Source organism: Tauraco erythrolophus, chromosome 11, assembly GCF_009769465.1.
Source record: "Tauraco erythrolophus isolate bTauEry1 chromosome 11, bTauEry1.pri, whole genome shotgun sequence".
Taxonomy (NCBI): Eukaryota; Metazoa; Chordata; class Aves; order Musophagiformes; family Musophagidae; genus Tauraco; species Tauraco erythrolophus.
Genome location: NC_141475.1, coordinates 12,227,293 through 12,245,505, shown reverse-complemented (window position 1 = coordinate 12,245,505; position 18,213 = coordinate 12,227,293). Strand labels below are relative to the sequence as shown.

General features: G+C 38.7%; 1 protein-coding gene across 2 annotated transcripts in view; it reads left to right on the top strand.

Annotated features, from left to right (window-relative positions):
* Positions 1–18,213, top strand: part of DNER (delta/notch like EGF repeat containing) — a 126,482-nt gene that overhangs the window by 92,430 nt on the left and 15,839 nt on the right. For both annotated transcript variants that reach the window (XM_086618513.1, XM_086618511.1), the window contains exons 8-9: positions 2,100–2,324; positions 15,215–15,337. In XM_086618513.1, coding sequence (XP_086474639.1) covers positions 2,100–2,324; positions 15,215–15,337 — 348 coding nt within the window. The remainder of the gene's footprint in view (positions 1–2,099; positions 2,325–15,214; positions 15,338–18,213) is intronic.

Below are 18,213 nucleotides of genomic sequence, written 5' to 3'. Positions count from 1 at the left end.
GATGATCTCAGCCCTCACTTGTTGTTGAAGTCTGGGAGCGCAGTCAAGTTGACAGACTATGCTTCGCTAGATCTTTCTGACACAGGTTTTCAACAAATCTAATCAATCAAGAACAACTATAGAATTTAAACCTTTTGTAAATGTTTAGGGTGTTTTGTTATGCTTTAAATATAAATTAATCTATTTCTTACACGCTTGTTTTCAGAAATGCTAACTCCTGACTTGCACTCCATGATTACAGTGCTAGAACTACAGTTAAACAAATTTACAGTTTAACTCACCTTGGATGAGGCTTTGGGCAACCTGGTATAGTGGAGGGTTTCCCTGCCCATGGCAGGGGGGTTGGAACTAGATGATCTTTGAGGTTCCTTCCAACCCTAACCATTCTATGATTCCATTCTATGATTCATCTGAATGTGAATCATGAATAGTAAGAAAAGAAAGCAAATAGAAATTCCCTGAAAGTGACACATCTGTCAAAACTAACAGAAAACTATTTCCTGATGAATTGTACCTTGCTTGAAATGTGGAATAACATTGTTTAGAACAAAAATATTTACTGAGTCAGTAAAAGATAATGAGATACTGTAAAGTATGTATTGAATGTGGTATTTGATCTCACTTTTGTTATTCATCATAAGCTTTATACAATACAGGCGTTCAGTTCTAATACATCAGCTGCTTTTAATCCAGCAGTGAGACTTGATAGATACAAAAGCTATAGAAGCAAGGCTGAAAATCTGCTTCATTCCATCGGGCATAAGATTTCAATATTGAGTGTTAATCCAAAGTGTCACGTGTCATTGCTTTCATGCCCTGAGTTGCTGACAAGCTGCTATGTAACAGGGACATCTCCTCCATCTTGATCCCTTCTCTCACCATCAGGCACTTTTTGTGTTTAATTATGTTGGGGTTTTTTTTTGTTTGTTTTGGTTTGTTTGGGGTTTTTGTTGGGGTTTTTTGTGGGTTTTTTTTTAATTATTTTGTTTTTCTCTCTTTCTGATTAAATATTTTTCAAATCCTATAATAGTTTTCATGCATTTACTTATTTTCTTTGATGTCTGAAATGTCGCTACAATCTCCTGGGCAGCAACGGAAATGTAGTCTGTTCTTTGTCTTTTAGAGGAGCACAACTGCAGTGGTTTATACTTTCTGTTAGAGTAGATTGGTGTTTCCTGGGTTTCGAGTGGAGGCTGGCCTGATTTGCTCCTCATTTCTCATTCCCAGTGATTAGTGTATTGGAATGTTAAGAGCTGTTCTACAATTTAAGATATTCCAGGGACCTTTAAGCCTGAAAAGTGATGGTCTTTACAAATGGATGAAATACTCATAAAAAATATTAGAATTGAATGGAAAAGACAGTTTGCTCTTTTATTTGGAAGGGTGCTAGGACTTGAATATACTTTTCTGACTTGCTTTTGGGTACAATAACCATGCATCGTGTTACTATGTACATGATGTATATGTATGTATACATACAAACTATAGTTAGTATACTGCAATTTGTTCAAATATTGTTCTTTTCTACATCTGATTAAAAAAACTCCCTTAAAAGAATATCTTTTGCTTTATGTCTAATTTTTACATGATGTTGCTTCAATAAACTATTCTCACCTGCTAAATGAGAAGTATGTTCTTGTAAAAAATATTCTTTTAAATTCTTGAAGATCAAATAAACTCACGTGCTGCTTTAGAGGTTGTTATTCTTAACATACAATTACCAGCAATGAAAAAAAGTCAGTTTTGTCTTTTTTTTTTCTAGGCTAGTCTGTTCCTGATCTTTAGAAAATCTCTTCTGCTTTTCTAGCCAGATGCACTTCAGAAAGTGGATAAGCACTGTCAAGTTTCAACAAATATTTTGCAGTTCACTGCCTTAATCACATGATAGTATGATTCTACCTGAAACATCTTTTATCATACCATGTTAATGGGTAAAATTAGAGTTTTATATATATAGGAAGTATGCGGTTTTGTAATTTTTATAGAATTAACGAAATAGGAATATAGATATATCAATGGCTTACTTTTAAGTTGCTTTGGTTATTAAAATTGTATGCATAGCAGTATGCTTACTTACCAGAACCACTTATTTCTTTTAGGGTTTTTAGGAACATCTTGTGAAGACAAAATAGACCCTTGTGCATCTTCTCCCTGCCAGAACAATGGAACTTGTTATGCAGACAGACTTGCCTTCTCCTGCAGTTGCAGTCCTGGATTTACAGGACCTACATGTGCTCAGCTGATTGACTTCTGCGCTCTGAATCCTTGTGCACATGGCATTTGTCGCAGTGTTGGAACCAGCTACAAATGCCTCTGTATCCCTGGTTTGTACCAAACAGTTACATGTTTTGTAAATATTCTAATATTTTTATGTGTAGATTCCATATATAGTTTAAAATTGCTTCCTTTTTTTCTTTTCAGTGTATAAAACACATTGAGCAGATGTTATATCTGTTTAGAATAATGATAGGAATCTACACGTTCCATTTGGAAAATGAAAAATTGCAGAATGAGCACTGACAATACCCACTGAGATCCATATGGCTTGGTTGATATCTACAGCTGTATTATAAAACCATAGTCTGCAGGATAAATCTTTTTAAGGTGAGGTATCAGTGTAATTGGAATTAAAAAATTTGGTAGAGAGAATGGAAAATGTGACACCACTGATCATTGGGGAAGGAGTGGAGGTAGCTGAACAAAGAAGGAAAAAAGATTTGGTTACTTCAGAGGATTTAGTTCTGCCATCCATATTTACATAAATTATCTCTCTTCAGAAGTTCCTGTGACACTGCTTAGGTGAGTATAGCTGGTAGACTCAGCTGGTAACTGTTTGACAATATAGCCTAACAGTGCGTGGCATCTGGGCTGCATTTTGCTTAGCTCTAGATTTTTTTCTTCATTGTACCAAAGTAACAGAATATTGGGGTGCTTCTAGCTCCCTTTACACTTTTTAGCAATGATAATTAATAAGTGAAGTAGCAGTTAGAATGAATGATATCATGTGCTGCACACCCACTACTGCTTAAGAACTTATAAAATGAAAACCAATAACCTTTGTTCTCATTTGAATAATTTTGGTTCTTTTTTTTTTTTTCTTACGTCTGTTCCTATAATGCTATAAACTTGAAAACTGCAGAAGTTAAGGGGAAAATAAATTCCAAGTGTACAAGGATAAGCTAAGGAGTGATATTGCATAGCTAGTAGCTCTACATATACATAATGATGTGACATGCATGTTGTTCTAAGAAGTTCCTTTCAAAGAAATACCTTCTCTTTGTTTATTTTTTGCCTTGCCTTGTGGGAAACCAGTCACAGTTCTCTGGCTCTTTTTCCTTCCTTCCCAGTTAGGAGGAGGTGCAGGTATCCTATTAATCCCAAGGGTTTTGCCTAAAGTAGGCAATTAGTCCTACAGGTGGCAAGTCCATTTCATGAATAGTTTATAGTTTTTCAGGAAGCAATCTCAATTCTTCTGCTTGTAACTTTTCAGAAACCAGAGGATAGGTAGATTTTTGTGGCAAGATTGGTACAGATGTTGAAGTGACCTCAAACGTTTTCAGCTCAGATATTTCCATGAATGATTTGGGCAGTTTTCATCTAACAGAAGAATGGCTTTATGTAATGCAGAAGAGTATTTCCTAGCATGTTATTTGTTTTAGATATTTCAGGAGGTGAAGATGATAATTCTTTCATTACAAATTTTCAGTCTTCCTTTTTGAAGTGTTTAATTGCTTTGCTGTTCGTTTGCATAATAGAGGAATCCTTAGAGAAAAGGATTGGGTATTGAGATGAAGAGTAACAGGCCTAATCATATTTTAATAGAGCTAGCATATCCTGTCTTATGGAGAGCAAGAACTAAAATTCATATCAGTTGATAATTAGTTCCGTGTCTGACAAAATATATTTTTGATTGCAGGTAGATGAAATTGCCAGGTGCTGTTTTCCTAAATTCAGTTTTAGCACTGAGAATTTAATAGTTTGATATTTACCTGTTCATTTTGGATATTCTTTTCCTCACCCAGCCTCCAGAAGTACTAAATAGCAAAGGGAGTAAACAGGAAAAAAAGGTTTGAAGTTAAAAAAAAACCCAACAAAATCAGAGACACAGGAAAGAATGCTCAGCAGGTAGGACTGTGAGAGGTACTTGGAGCATCAACCTATTCCTTGATTGGGTAGTGACTATTTTGTTAATTTGTTTGGATTTGTAACAGAAAACTGCTATTTTTCTAGCTATCGAATGGTACGTGCAGTTAGGGCATGGTCAAGAAAGATCTCTACAGAGGGTGGAGAAGCTATTGAGATGAGGAGCTGCCTAACTCTGGACAACAAGGAAAGTGATCAATATATATCGATATGTTTTGATCTTTAAGTGTTTTTTAAAGAGCGTTCTTAAGACTACCACTGCTGTGTATGCTCTGGGAAGTTCTGAAAAGAATTATCAGGATTCAAATGCTTTGAATTGTAGAAATCAAAACACAAGAAGAGATATTCTACCTTTGTATAAGTGATAGAAAGATAAGTTAAGTCAACAGAAACCTGAATTTCCCAATTAGTGTAAAAAAAAAAAAAAAATCTTCTATATTTTTGTGATAAAAAGAGATCTGATTTCTGACCTGGAGTGTCTGGAGCTGTCCAGCATAAGTGCTCTTTCCTGAGTTGTCCATGGTAAGGAAAACTAGACATTTCTTTTTCCTTGTAAACCAGGGAAGTTTTAGTCTTCTTTAGCATGTTCTTTGTCTGTGGTTCAAACAACAAAAAGCTAGTTAAATATTCCTGGAGAAATAAGCTTTTTTCCTGAAATTTGTCACCTAAAGCTGATTAGAAGTTGTTGATTTGGTTTGTTCAAATGAATGCTACATCTCTCAGGACTTAAAAGTAGTCTCAGACTTCGCATGTTATGGAAACTTATTTTTATTTAGATAGTAGTTGTGCATTTAAAAATTAGCTAGATAAGAAGCATTCAAGACCATATATGGCGCTTCTTTAGTTGAACTCTTTTGTGTTGCTCCATGTGTGAAATTTAATGGGAAATATTTAAAAAACAAATTTCTTTTTCCAAACATTTTTTAAACTGCTGTTTAAAAATGACATTTTAAAAATGACAATTTTTTTTAGAAGGAATTCCCTCTACAAATGGCATTACTTGCTTCATATAGAGGTGGAACTAAAGGCCAAATTATGTGAGATTGTCATTAATTTAAAAATGTGGATAACTTATTTCAAAAGATCATTAAAGAGCTGCACCTAAGTGGTAGCAAGATAGGAATAGTCAGAATAGTTTGTTTCCTTCTTTTATGCCTTTTCATTGTTATAAACATACCATTATAGTGTTTTTCAGGGTTTTTTTTATTTCATAGCAGCACTATTTGAACCAATTGTCTTCAGAGATTTTCCCCATGAGTTAAAGGGATAGTAGAAAAATGGGAGTCAACTTCTGTGTAGGTCAGCATTTAGGAGGCATCATAACCCACACTTTGCCAGTGGTTTGTGTAATTATTGTGTGTAAGGCAGATAAGAGCAATTAAACTTGAGGATTCCTAGGTTGCAGTTCCTAAAAAAACCTAAAGTAATGACTATAGAGCATGGCCTAACACATTTTCGGTATCTCTATCAAAAAGCAGTTTGATAGAGTGGATGAATTATGTCTCTGGTATATTAAAAAGCTGGATTCTATTTACAATTTTGCCTGCAGAGACTTTGACGGTCTTTGTTACATTACTTATAAAGTAGATGAATAAAATGTGTGTGCAGTTGAGGAGCATTATCAAGGGTTAGTAATAAACATACTGAAGCACAAAAAGATATTACCACACATTAGTAGGAAAGAAGTGATCTCTGCTTCTTGACCCTGAAGCTTCCTGGCTTGCAGGCTCTCAGCATTGATGTGCCAGCTCTTAGACTACTGACTGCTTTGCACAGGAGTCTTTCACTTTTAGACATGTTCCTGAATTCCTATATGTTGGGGTTTTTTAAGATATATTAATGGTAAGTTTATTAAATGACACTTTAGAACTCTCTTCTGTATTGGTTATATAGTTTATCTGACACCTACTGTTTTAAAAACTTTAGAACCTGCCACTTATTTTTTCTGTTCAGCTCTAGGATGCTGTATTCTTTTCTTTTTTTTCTTTTTTTTTTTTTTTTTTGAGGTATTTGGCAGAGGATATAATTTCTTATTACAGAAGCAAAGCGCTGCACAGTTTTACTTATATGAGTGACCTGAATGCCATCCATCCTTTATGCACTGTTTCTAGTCGCAGGCATAGTATCAGCTGGATTTTCATCTGTGTTACTTCTGCCTCAAAAATTAAAGAAGAGGGGAATTTTAAACAGTTCCAATTAGCCCAAGGTCTGTGAAAATCTCCTTGCTTGGTAGACTATTTGTTTTTTATGCTTTTTTTTGGCCAGTGTACACATTTGAAGAGTGATAAATGATAGTTATTATACTTGCATATCTGCACAATTTGCAGAACATGCGCAACCAGGCATTTACTGCTGATTTTTTTTTTTTTGCGTTGGCTTTCATTGTGGGCATCGTTATGGATAACCTACATCATCTGATAGCTTGTATAGAAAAGCTAATTTGTGTAAGTTAACTTGGAAAGCAGTCTAATAGTTTTGAATGTTCCCATTTCCAGAATGTGTAAGTTATTTTCAATTTTAATATACTTCTTTTTCAAATGTCAAGCCTATGCAACCATACCTACTTTGTATTATGCCTGCGATTTTTCAATAGCACATTAAATTTTACCTTTACATCTTTAATTATTTGCTTACACACCCCAATTATTAATACTTATCACCTGGCCCTTTACAGGTAACAAAGAAATAACCAGTGTTCGAACATTAGATTCATAGTTTGCCTCGTGTTTTCATGCTTACCCCATGTTAAAGAACTAATTGTGGTAAAAACTCTTGTGCTCGTTTGTAGGATTGCTCATCTAGAATCTGGTTAGTGAAACCAGTGGGACCATTGTGCCTGTTCATAAGACATTTATTTAGTCCCTTGTTGTGGGTTAGGTTGAACCGTCCCCCCCCACACACAGCCAGTCACTCCCCCTCCCCCACCCCCAGGAATGAGGGAGAGAATTAAAGGATAAACGTGAAACCCGTGGGTTGAGATAAGAGTGATTTAATACAGATGATTTAATACAATGTAGGTGCTCACCACCCCCTCGTATGCGAAGCCCGTCTCGTCCCGAAACTGCAATCCCGGACGAACGCGAGGCCCCGAAATAGAGAGGGGCAGAGAGGGAGAGATAGTACTCCGAGAGTGGGAGTACTGGGAGAGAGAGAGGAAAGAAAAAAAAAGAAAGAAAAGCAATAGAGCGAAAAAACACAGCAAGCGCAAAAGAGCAAAAGCGGCAAAAGCCAAAGCGCAAAAGCCAAAGCGCAAAAAGCCCTTCTTCCCGGCTGACCCTCACTTTTATACTGGGCATGACGCTGCATGATATGGAATACTAATTGGCCAGTTTGGCCCTCAATCTTAAGTTCGCCACAAATCACAAGGGGAATCGTGTCCCCCTTGTCCCAGCTATGCTTCCCCCTTATCCCGCCGTGCTTCTGCACTCCGGCACACTGAAAAGTCCTTGGAGTTTCACATCCAACCACAAACATCAACTTGCTATCAGCATTCTTCTCAGAGCGAGCCTCTGAGTAAAACCAAAACACGGAGCTCTTCTAGGTGTTAAAAAAAAAAAGGAAGAGCTAACACTGTCCCAGCTAAAACTGGAACATCCCTGAATCCCAATGCAGTTTCTTCCTCCTCTTAATCCTTTCTTCTTAAACCTTTTTTCTCTTTATGCTCCCATTATTTTAATAGAGCTGCTGTTATCAATTTCAAATATTTAATATATTCTTTTAAATTTTGTCTGGACCAAAGTGAAGAAATCTATCTAGAAATTGAATAACTTAATGTCGCAGCAAAGTTTTGCATTTGGCTTTCTTAAAGACATAGGAGTATGGAGTTGGAAACTGCAAAGCACATGTACAGACATTAACACTTGCCCTGTACTTTATAAATATATATGATAGCATGTATAGAACATTTGGGAAAAAAAAAAAAGGAACAACCAAGAGGAGTTTCAGGAAAAAATTCCACAGGGTGTGAAGAGTGGTGGCAACTTCAGTAACACCACCATGGAGTATGTTTCCTCTGTGCTTGAGTTTTTGCTCATGCTGCTTAATAGATGGTTATAGGAGAAACAGGTTTATTTAAGTGCCTTTGCAGAGGCAAGTGCAACATTTGTCTGCAGCCGTAGCAATTTTTCTTTTCTCTGTCCTTTCCACATTTTGGAACTGGGGCAGGAAATGCAAGCTCTTGCAGAAGTGACTTTAGGCTAATTCCAGTTCTGGACTGTCTGTAAGCCCTTTACTGCTTCTCTTTCCTCATCTTGTTTCCACTTCTACATTAAGACAACCCTCCATGCTATCTGGCCATGGCTGGTAAGGATGCCTTCCTACCTTCCTGCCATCTGGAGCAGCTCTTCTCTCTTTCTCTTCAATATTTAATTACTATATAAGCTCAGACTTTAACTGAACACATATATTTCTTGACCTATATAACATGCAATTCTCTGTTAGTGAGCAGCCATATATATGAACTGATGCTGTTCCCTTCAAAATAGAGCTCTCTTGCACTGCATCCCATTAGGCCTTCCCATAAAGATGGGATTTTTGTCCTGCTGCCTTGATTTGCTAAAGTGTTAGTGTGGATAAGACCAGGGAATCACTGTTGAGGAGCTAGTTTCTAAGAAAGCCTCTGAAGCTTTCAACTTTGTTCTTTATTGATCTATAAGTGGAAAGTAAGTTTCTCCTCTCTCTTTTGTTAGCCTGATAGTGTAGATATTCTCAAGAGGTTGCACTGCTATGTCTTTTGCTCTGTCAACTGCTCTCAAAGGCTTTGACAAAACCCATTACTTCTCTTCATCAGCCTGTGTGACACAGATTATGTGCTCCCTTTCACGTTTTCTCCCTTTGCAGTTTTTAACACAGCCATGTGCAAAGAGAGGGCACCTCTGCACGTAGCTGTCTGACGACTGTGCCAGAGAGCATCAGGCACATCTCCTGGCCTCTTGAAGGCAGCCTTTCTGTTGCTTAAGGAAGAGAAAGAAGGATTTGGGAATCCACAGGAGGATGGCAACAGATCTGTTTCTGCCTTTGTAAAGACCAGTAGCAGAGGGACAGTCATGTAGAGGGAGAAGAGGTAATGCTGGGACATCTTTATTTTAGCAGGTTTTTTAAGTTGCCTGTTCATTCCCCAGCCTCTGAAGAGAGCACATCAGAATAGGACCATCATTGGCAAGTTCTGCTTGAGTTCATGAAGGTGCTGTTATTGAAGGCATATCCATTTTCTAGTGACCTGGGGAAAAAACCTTTAGTAATATTAATTGCCCTTTTTGAAGCTGCAGTGCCCAATGTGGGTTTCTTCCCTGCTCAGGACACAGCAGTTGGAGAAGTGTTGTTAATGTAGGTATTGTTTCTTTCTTTCTGAATATGTTCACAGTGATGTTATACACCACAAAATATGCAAATAGCTGTATTTGACATTGCTTGTGAACATAAAAGCAGAAGAATCATGTCGCTAGAAAGAGAGAAAGCAACTATGCTAGAATCTGTTATTCTGATGTTATATATGAAAAATTCTCCTGTTTCCATCTGAATTCTTTAACAAAAATATAGAAATTATTCCTATAGTCTTTTTGAAGATGTATGTATGAATCCAGTATAATGTGTGGTTTGTGTATCAGTATAATTTAAAAGCAGTAATACAAAGAGAAACACGTGGTCAGAATGCTATGGTGCCTCTTAGCTCCATGAGAAGAAACAGGCCTTTTCCTCGGGTGCCTGGTCCCACAGCAGACCTTTCTCCATCACCGCAGTTCCAGCAGAAGGACGGTACTGGCACCAGGGTGAGGATGAGGGTGAAATCGTGTGTGGGCGAGATCTGCCCTCTCGTGGAGAGAGAAAATAGCTTTCTCTCCTTGTGTGCGGCTCTGGCATCCCGGGCTCTCTTCATCCTCCCGGGGTGGTACCCATAGTTCACACTGATTTTTTTTGAAACCAGACACCTATTCAGTCACAAAATTCCCTCTGTTCCCTTTGAAAGTTGAGAAGTGGAAAACAATTTTTCTTAAAATACCTAACTACATCTGTGTTCAACACAGGAAATTCTGTATGTTTGTCTTTTTAAGTTTTCTGATTTTGATGGTTTTTATGTTGGCTACAGATGTCACTACGTAAGGATATTTCCCTTCATCATAAGCTAGATGTACTTCATCATAGGCTAATAAGAAAACCCATAACATTTAGCATAATTAATTCCGTATTGCCTGGCTAACACCTTTGGACAAATTGGTTCTGAAATGGTTCTTAATAAGCTACTAGTCCAACTAACTATTTACTGTGAAAAGACAATGTTGTGCAGAATCAAATGAGTTGTATTGAATACGCATCTTGTGTAGTACTAACATGTTGTATCTTCATACAGTTTTATTTTGAATTATCCGTAATAGGGAGGGGTAGAGAGGATGGAAATGGTGTCTGGAGGTGACATTTGGTGTATTTTTATGATTCTGTGAGAATTTGGGGGAAAATTTAGACCAGGAGAGTGAATATAGATTATCACTTACTAAGATGAGAATCTGCCGCTCTCTTTGATTCTTTGTTCATGAAAGATACCCTCATTTCATGTCTATAACTTTTGCCACTAACTAGAGATTATCTGAAGAACTAAAACCACACTGCAGAATCTACACTTTGTATTGTCAGTGTTTTCCCTGGCATGTTTATTCCTGCCCATTGCATCTTTATGCATTGTATGCTCATTCATCTATTGCTTTTATAGCTATATGCAACGAGTAAATCAAGATTTTAAAAAGCATATAAACACTGTTCCAGTGCATGGTATTGTATTATAGATTACAAGTACATTTTGCCTGACCAACTTGGTGGCCTTTTATGATGGGGTGACAACATCGGTGGACAAGGGTCGACCAACGGATGTCATCTACCTGGACTTGTGCAAAGCTTTTGACACTGTCCCGCACGACATTCTTCTCTCTAAACTAGAGAGGCATGGGTTTGATGGATGGACCACTCGGTGGATAAGGAATTGGCTCAATGGCCGTACTCAGAGAGTAGTGGTCAACGGCTCAATGTCCATGTGGAGACCGGTCACGAGTGGCGTCCCTCAGGGGTCCGTGTTGGGCCCGGCCCTCTTCAACATCTTTGTCGGTGACGTGGACAGTGGCATGGAGTGCACCCTCAGCAAGTTCGCCGATGACACCAAGCTGTGTGATGCCGTTGACACGCTGGAAGGGAGGGATGCCATCCAGAGGGACCTCGACAGGCTGGAGAGGTGGGCCCGTACCAACCTCATGAAGTTTAACTAGGCCAAGTGCAAGGTCCTACATCTGGGTCATGGCAATCCCAGGCACAATTACAGACTGGGTGGAGAATGGATCATGAGCAGCCCTGAGGAGAAGGACTTGGGAGTACTGGTGGACGAGAAGCTCAATATGAGCCGGCAATGTGCTCTTGCGGCCCAGAAGGCCAACCGCATCCTGGGCTGCATCAAGAGGAGCGTGGCCAGCAGGTCGAGGGAGGTGATTCTCCCCCTCTACTCTGCCCTCGTGAGACCTCACTTGGAGTATTGCGTCCAGTTCTGGAGTCCCCAACATAAGAAGGACATGGACCAGTTGGAGAGGATCCAGAGGAGGGCCACGAAGATGATAAGAGGGCTGGAGCACCTTTCCTATGAGGACAGGCTGAAAGAGTTGGGGCTGTTCAGCCTGGAGAAGAGGAGGCTCCGGGGTGACCTTATAGCGGTCTTCCAGTACCTCAAGGGGGCCTACAAGAAAGATGGGGAGAGGCTGTTCAGGAGGGCCAGTTGTGATAGGACAAGGGGTAATGGTTTTAAAATAGAGGGAGGTAGATTCAGGTTGGATATTAGGAAAAAATTTTTTACCATGAGAGTTGTAGAACACTGGAACAGGTTGCCCAGAGAGGTGGTGGATGCTCCATCCCTGGAGACATTCAAGGCCCGGTTGGATGAGGCCCTGAGCAACCTGATCTAGTTGGAGATATCCCTGTTCCTTGCAGGGGGTTGGACTAGATGACCTTTGAAGGTCCCTTCCAGCCCTAACGATTCTATGATTCTATGATTTTCATGGTATTATATCGCACTAATAGGAGGTTGAGGGGAATATCGGTTATGATGAGTCAAGGAGGTTAAATGTTTAACTTATTTAACCAAAATTAATCCATGATAAGGGTGGGAAGAGTGTCCCTGTGCACTGTTAGCATACCATGACATATCTTCTCTGTATGATTGTTGTTTGTGAAACAGTGTTTTTAATATGAAAGCAGATTTGAAACTGCCTTTTTCAATGTGTAGTATAGATCTTAATCAGAATGAAATTTCAACAATAATGAGCAAAATTGACAAATAGAGGCAAGCTTCTGTTTAAAACAAATAAAAAATTTGACAGTCTACATTGTTTTCAGTTGCAGGCAGATATAAAATAACAGCCCAACAGGAAAAAGAGTTGCAGTAACCACTGCGTACAAAGTGTCTCTGGCATTACTCTGTGGACGATAGTATCATCTGGAATTTCTATCCTCACCTTTTCACAGATGGGAAAAGAAGAGATGGTGCTATGGTTTCATAAAGCCAAACTGTTTACTAAAACATACAAAACACTAATTTGTGTTAATTATTCAGTCAATTCAAGTGATGTTAATTGGGTGTTCTTTGGTTTGCTTGAGAGGGAGATAGGCTGTGTGAAGACAAAGTCAGATGCTAGGACTTGCAGTTATTAGTAGCACATAGTTAACAGCTGAAGAGATATAGAAAATGCAAAAGTCTGGTTGCACAGTTATTTGCTGTGATTTCCAGGAAGGGTGTAAACATTATGAAAGATGCATGTTTTAGTAGACATTTTTGTACTATTTGTATTTGTACTTTCAAAAAGATAGGAACATATTCTGTTTAATCTATTAAATTCTGTTTAATCTATTAAATTCTGGGGATGCCATCCAGAGGGACCTTGACAGGCTGGAGAGGTGTGCACAAGCAAACCTCATGAAGATCAACAAGGCCAAGTGCAAGGCCCTGCACGTGGATCAGGGTAATCCCAAGCACAAATACAGAGTGGGTGGAGAATGGATTGAGAGCAGCCCTGAGGAGAGGGACTTGGGGGTGTTGGTTGATGAGAAGCTCAACATGAGCCAGCAATGTGCACTGGCAGCCCAGAAAGTCAACTGTATCCTGGGCTGCATCAAAAGAAGTGTGGCCGGCAGGTCGAGGGAGGTGATTCTGCCCCTCTACTCAGCTCTTGTGAGACCCCACCTGCAGTACTGCGTTCAGCTCTGAGGCCCCCAACATAAGAAGAACATGGAGCTGCTTGCACAAGTCCAGAGGAGGGCCATGAAGATGATCCAAGGGCTGGAGCACCTCTCCTATGAAGACAGGCTGAGAGAGTTGGGGCTGTTCAGCCTGGAGAAGAGAAGGCTCTGGAGAGACCTTAGAGCAGCTTTCCAGTACCTAGAGGGGGCCTACAAGAAAGCTGGAGAGGGACTTTTTACAAGGACGTGTAGTGACAGGACAAGGGGCAATGGCTTTAAACTGAAAGAGGGGAGATTTAAATGAGATACAAGGAAAAAATTTTTTACAATGAGGGTGGTAAAACAGTGGAACAGGTTGCCCAGAGAAATTTTGGGCTCCCCATCCCTGGAAGTGTTCAAGGCCAGGTTGGATGAGGCTTTGAGCAATCTGATCTAGGGGAAGGTGTCCCTGCCCATGGCAGAGTGGTTGGAACTAGATGATCTTTAAGGTCCCTTCCAACCCTAACCATTTCATGATTCTATGATTCAAATGTTTCTGTGATTCTGAACCTTCCCTTAAAGGTAATTTGGCTAATTATGAAGCACTGTCTGTGTCCCCAAAGAGGAGGAAACAACTATTTAGAAAGAATGAAGCAAATTACCTGGTACTACTTTCACTGGTCAAACACACTAGTGGTTTTACAATTCTATGCTAATGCTTGTCTGTCAGGGAGAAAGCAGCATTTATGTTGCATTTAAATGCATTATTTGTACTTACTAAGCATTATGACTGATCTATTTTACTGTTTTCTTGTTGATATATTAATTGCCTATAAATTTAGACATCGTTTCTGGAGTTGTAAAGCCCCTGCCCTAAGAAAGTAAAAAAAGAAGACAAAGAAGAAGGGAAAAAGTTACAAGAAAGAAGAGAGGAAGCTTTTCATTAACAAATGCATAACCCAGGTCTATTGAAGAGGAATTAAATAAGCTTCTTGGTATCAAATAGAATAGTCTTCAAAATGACCAGGCTTATGATACTTCATATTTAATACCAAGTAACCAATATTATCAGGCAAATATATTTTAGCATTACAGCTAGTTTATTTCCCCTGTTACACTATACTGATTAATGCTGTAACTTAAAATATGTAGGTACTACTTTGACCTGGTACACTGTGTCTAGAAAGTCAACTACTGTTAAGACTAATGGTCATATGGCAGACTAAATAATGAGAAAAGTGCTATTTCAAGTGGATTAACTCGTTATTTCTTACCTCATAATGCAAATGACTCAGTGGCCATTAACAAGTCTTGTAGCTTTTCTGTGCTTCTACTTTCTATGGCTTCATAATCAGGCTGTAATGCCTGCCTACGGCTTGAGAATCCTGTAAAAAGAATCCTGTAAAAAATTAAGTATCTTAATGCTTCTACAGTGTTTTGACATGGTACAGCATGAAAGTTAAAATACATTATAATTCTAACTACTGTTGTACAGTTATCACCACTTTGATGAAAAGTGTCTTTGATGCAGGGATCCAAGAGAGCTAGGAGGTACGTTGGTATTAGTTTATTCCTTTTTACAGTCAAAGTGTGGGTACTCATGTTGTTCCCAAAGGCCTCGGTCACAGCCTCCCTGCTTATGGCCTTGCTGTGGGTTATCGCAGGGGCAGTGGCTGCGGCTTCTCTCAGAACATTGTGCTTCCAGGATTTTTTTTTGTGATTTTCACCTGGGGAGCAGATGTCCTTAAAATCAGGGTCTTAACATGGATCTGTTTGCACAGTGCATTTCAATTAGCAAGCATCTGCCTACAGTCTATAGTTGCCCAATTGTTAATTTTTACTGGGAAGTGTTTCATAGCTTGTTTTATTTCCTCTTTGTGTGATTTAGGTTACCATGGCCTTTACTGTGAAGAAGAGTATAACGAATGCCTTTCTGCACCCTGCCAGAACGGAGCCACCTGCAGAGACCTCGTCAACGGCTATGAGTGTGTGTGCCTTGCTGAATATGAAGGTAGGAGGAGGTTTGAATCATTCTATGCATTTCTTACGGTCTGTTCTGTTACAAACAGAGATACACAATGTCTTCCATTGAGCAGAAGTAAATCCCACGTCTAAAATTAATGGAAACAAACTTCAATGTAGATCCTGATCCTGTAATGTTTATTCAAACGAATAATTCAGATTTAGCTGGTCTGTGAGGAATGCATGTCCTTGTCTGAGGTCAAATGGCTTCTCTCTGTTCTTCTTAGGTGTACTTTTTTTTCTACTGGTTTTAAGATATGTTAGAAATTGATGCATTTTTAAAAGGAAACATAACTGTTAAATAAAATTTTTCATGAGTTTTTCTTAGGAGCCATTACATGGAAGGCTTTCCAAATTATTTTTTTATTTATTTTCTCCAGCAAAGTGAGTTAAAAACATAGTAATAAAAGATCGCTATTTGAAACAGGTAAGCACAAAGGAGTAAATATGAAAGTTTTATGTTGATTGTTCATTTAGAAGACCATAAAGCCCAGAAGCGGTAGTAGGTCTGTGGCTGCTTTCCCATGGTATAAGCAGCTATTCCGAGATATTTTCAAATGGAATCTGTCTTTGGCATTTCTGAAATAATTTATAAAATACAGCAGAAAATAATGTGTTTTGCTATACATAGTCTTTTGTCTTGCAGTGGATTTCAGCTTTATGCAGAGTAGCACATATCAACTGTCTGTGACATGTCCCTCTGTGGAGAGCTAAAATGATACTCTTTTATGTATTCTGTTTTGAATCATGCTGTGAGAACACTTTGAATGTAATTTTATATGTTATTAGTATTAAAATATATATATTTTTTTTTACATAGAGCGACTATGTTTTAATGAACATTACCCCAGCGTTTTCTCTTTAAGCCTATCAATCCTTATCTGTGTTGATAAGTAACGCTCACTTAACAGCTGCTTGAGGCTAAATATGTATTTCATGCTGGTGATTGCACTGCTCTTTGATAACAGATACAGAATTCATCATTTCAGAGGCTAGTGAGGAAACCCTCAGCTTTTCGTGACAGTTTAAGGAGCACTTAACCATAACGTTATGACTTCATGATCTCTTCTCATCTGACCTGTACATGCAGCTGAAAGTGCTGTGTGTGCAGCACATTTTGCTTTGAATAAAAGCAGGGGACCTGGTCCTGCAGGCAGTTTTTGCTGATTACTGAGCGTTCTCCATTCCCATACCTAAGGTATTCAGTGACACTAATGAATAGAGCTGCAGCTCAAGATACTATGTGGGACATTAGAGGCCTCAGTTTTACCACCACCAACCCAGACCTCCTTGTGTGCAGTTCCCCTTTTTGCCTTCATACCCACCTGGCTGTCAAATAGACAAGAGCTGTTGTTGCTGATCTGGGCTGAAGTGTGTGCCAGCGGGGTACCTGTGGGCTTCTGGCTCTGCTGGCTTCTGCTGCTTGGCTGCAGGATGCTCAAACTAGGGTGCTCTGCCTTTTTACTACTGACAGACCAACCAAATGATTTCAGCAGGTCAATAGTGAGTGAGCACGTACGTGTGTGTGAGTGCGAGTGTATTTCAAGTGTATATATATATTTAAAATAAGTTGCTTCTATATATTTTTCAATTATCACTATTAAGATGATTGTTTCTAACTCATGTAAGCTTACATTGCTGTACATAACTGCAGTGTTGAACACTAGAGTACTTTCCATTCCTTTTAATCATTCACTTACTAAATTTGCTTCCATAGATACATCTGATATATTATGTGTCCAATTTTTTCCTTTTTTGTATTGATTTTTCTTTCTCATATTCTTTTCTCTAAGGACTCCATTTTCTCACTGATTTTACCTCTGCATAGTTCTGTGTCTCAAACTCTCCAAATTCAAATTCACAAACCGCCCAATTCCAGAGCACCACAGCTGGTATTCATGAAAGGGACTAGGAATGAGTAAGGCAGCATCAGCTACATGTCCACTTTTCACATGTTTTTGTCTACCCTTTTCTAGTCCTCCATCATTGTAGGTTCTGTAATCTCCACAAGCAACAGGATTCCTTCACTGTTGTTCACTGCCTCGTGCTTAGAAATGTTTTCCTGATGCCAAAACTGTGTTGCAGCTTTTATACATAATAAACGATATGAGTTTATGCTTCTGTTGACTATGCATCTTTACAGTTTGCAGGACAGTAAGGATTTAGAAACATGAACCACCTTAAAAAGTTAAAAATTTGTTTGTAATTTTTGTCATCAATGCAAGCATTCAGAATCCTGTCCTGCTCTTCAGTCTGTTGAAATTCTTGTAAAATGTAAGAAAAAGTTGAAGATAACTTAGAATTTTAGCTAAGTGATCACTTCGGATTCATTCCCAAGCAAAGATAGTAATGAGACACAGATTTAGACTTAAAACTTACATTAGTGGATAAATTTAAGCAGGTACTTTAAACGCAAGGTAATTTCACTGTGGTAGTTACATTAAAAGTCCCACCAATCATTCCTTATTCACATATGTACATTTTTTTTCGTGTTTCCATGCCATCCATGCACTGATTAGATCATTCATATATTGATGCATATAGCAGGGGCAGCAGAGTCCCTCTCCTTGTCCCCAGGTGGGAATCTGCTGTGCGTTGTCCTCCACTGTCTTCTGCAGGGCAAAGCTGCTGAATTCACATAGCCTACACCTGAGAATGAAAGAGTGAGAGTAGTGGCATGAAGTTGAGCAACCCAATAATGTACTTTTAGCTATATGTTCGAATAAATTAATTTCTCTTTTTATTGCCTTAGTTACAATTCTCAGTTTCCTGCAGAAGTCAATAAGAAGCTACCTGAACTATTAAAGAAGTTATTATGTAAAATTCGTACTGAAGATAATTATTGTTTACGTTTTATTGAAGAAT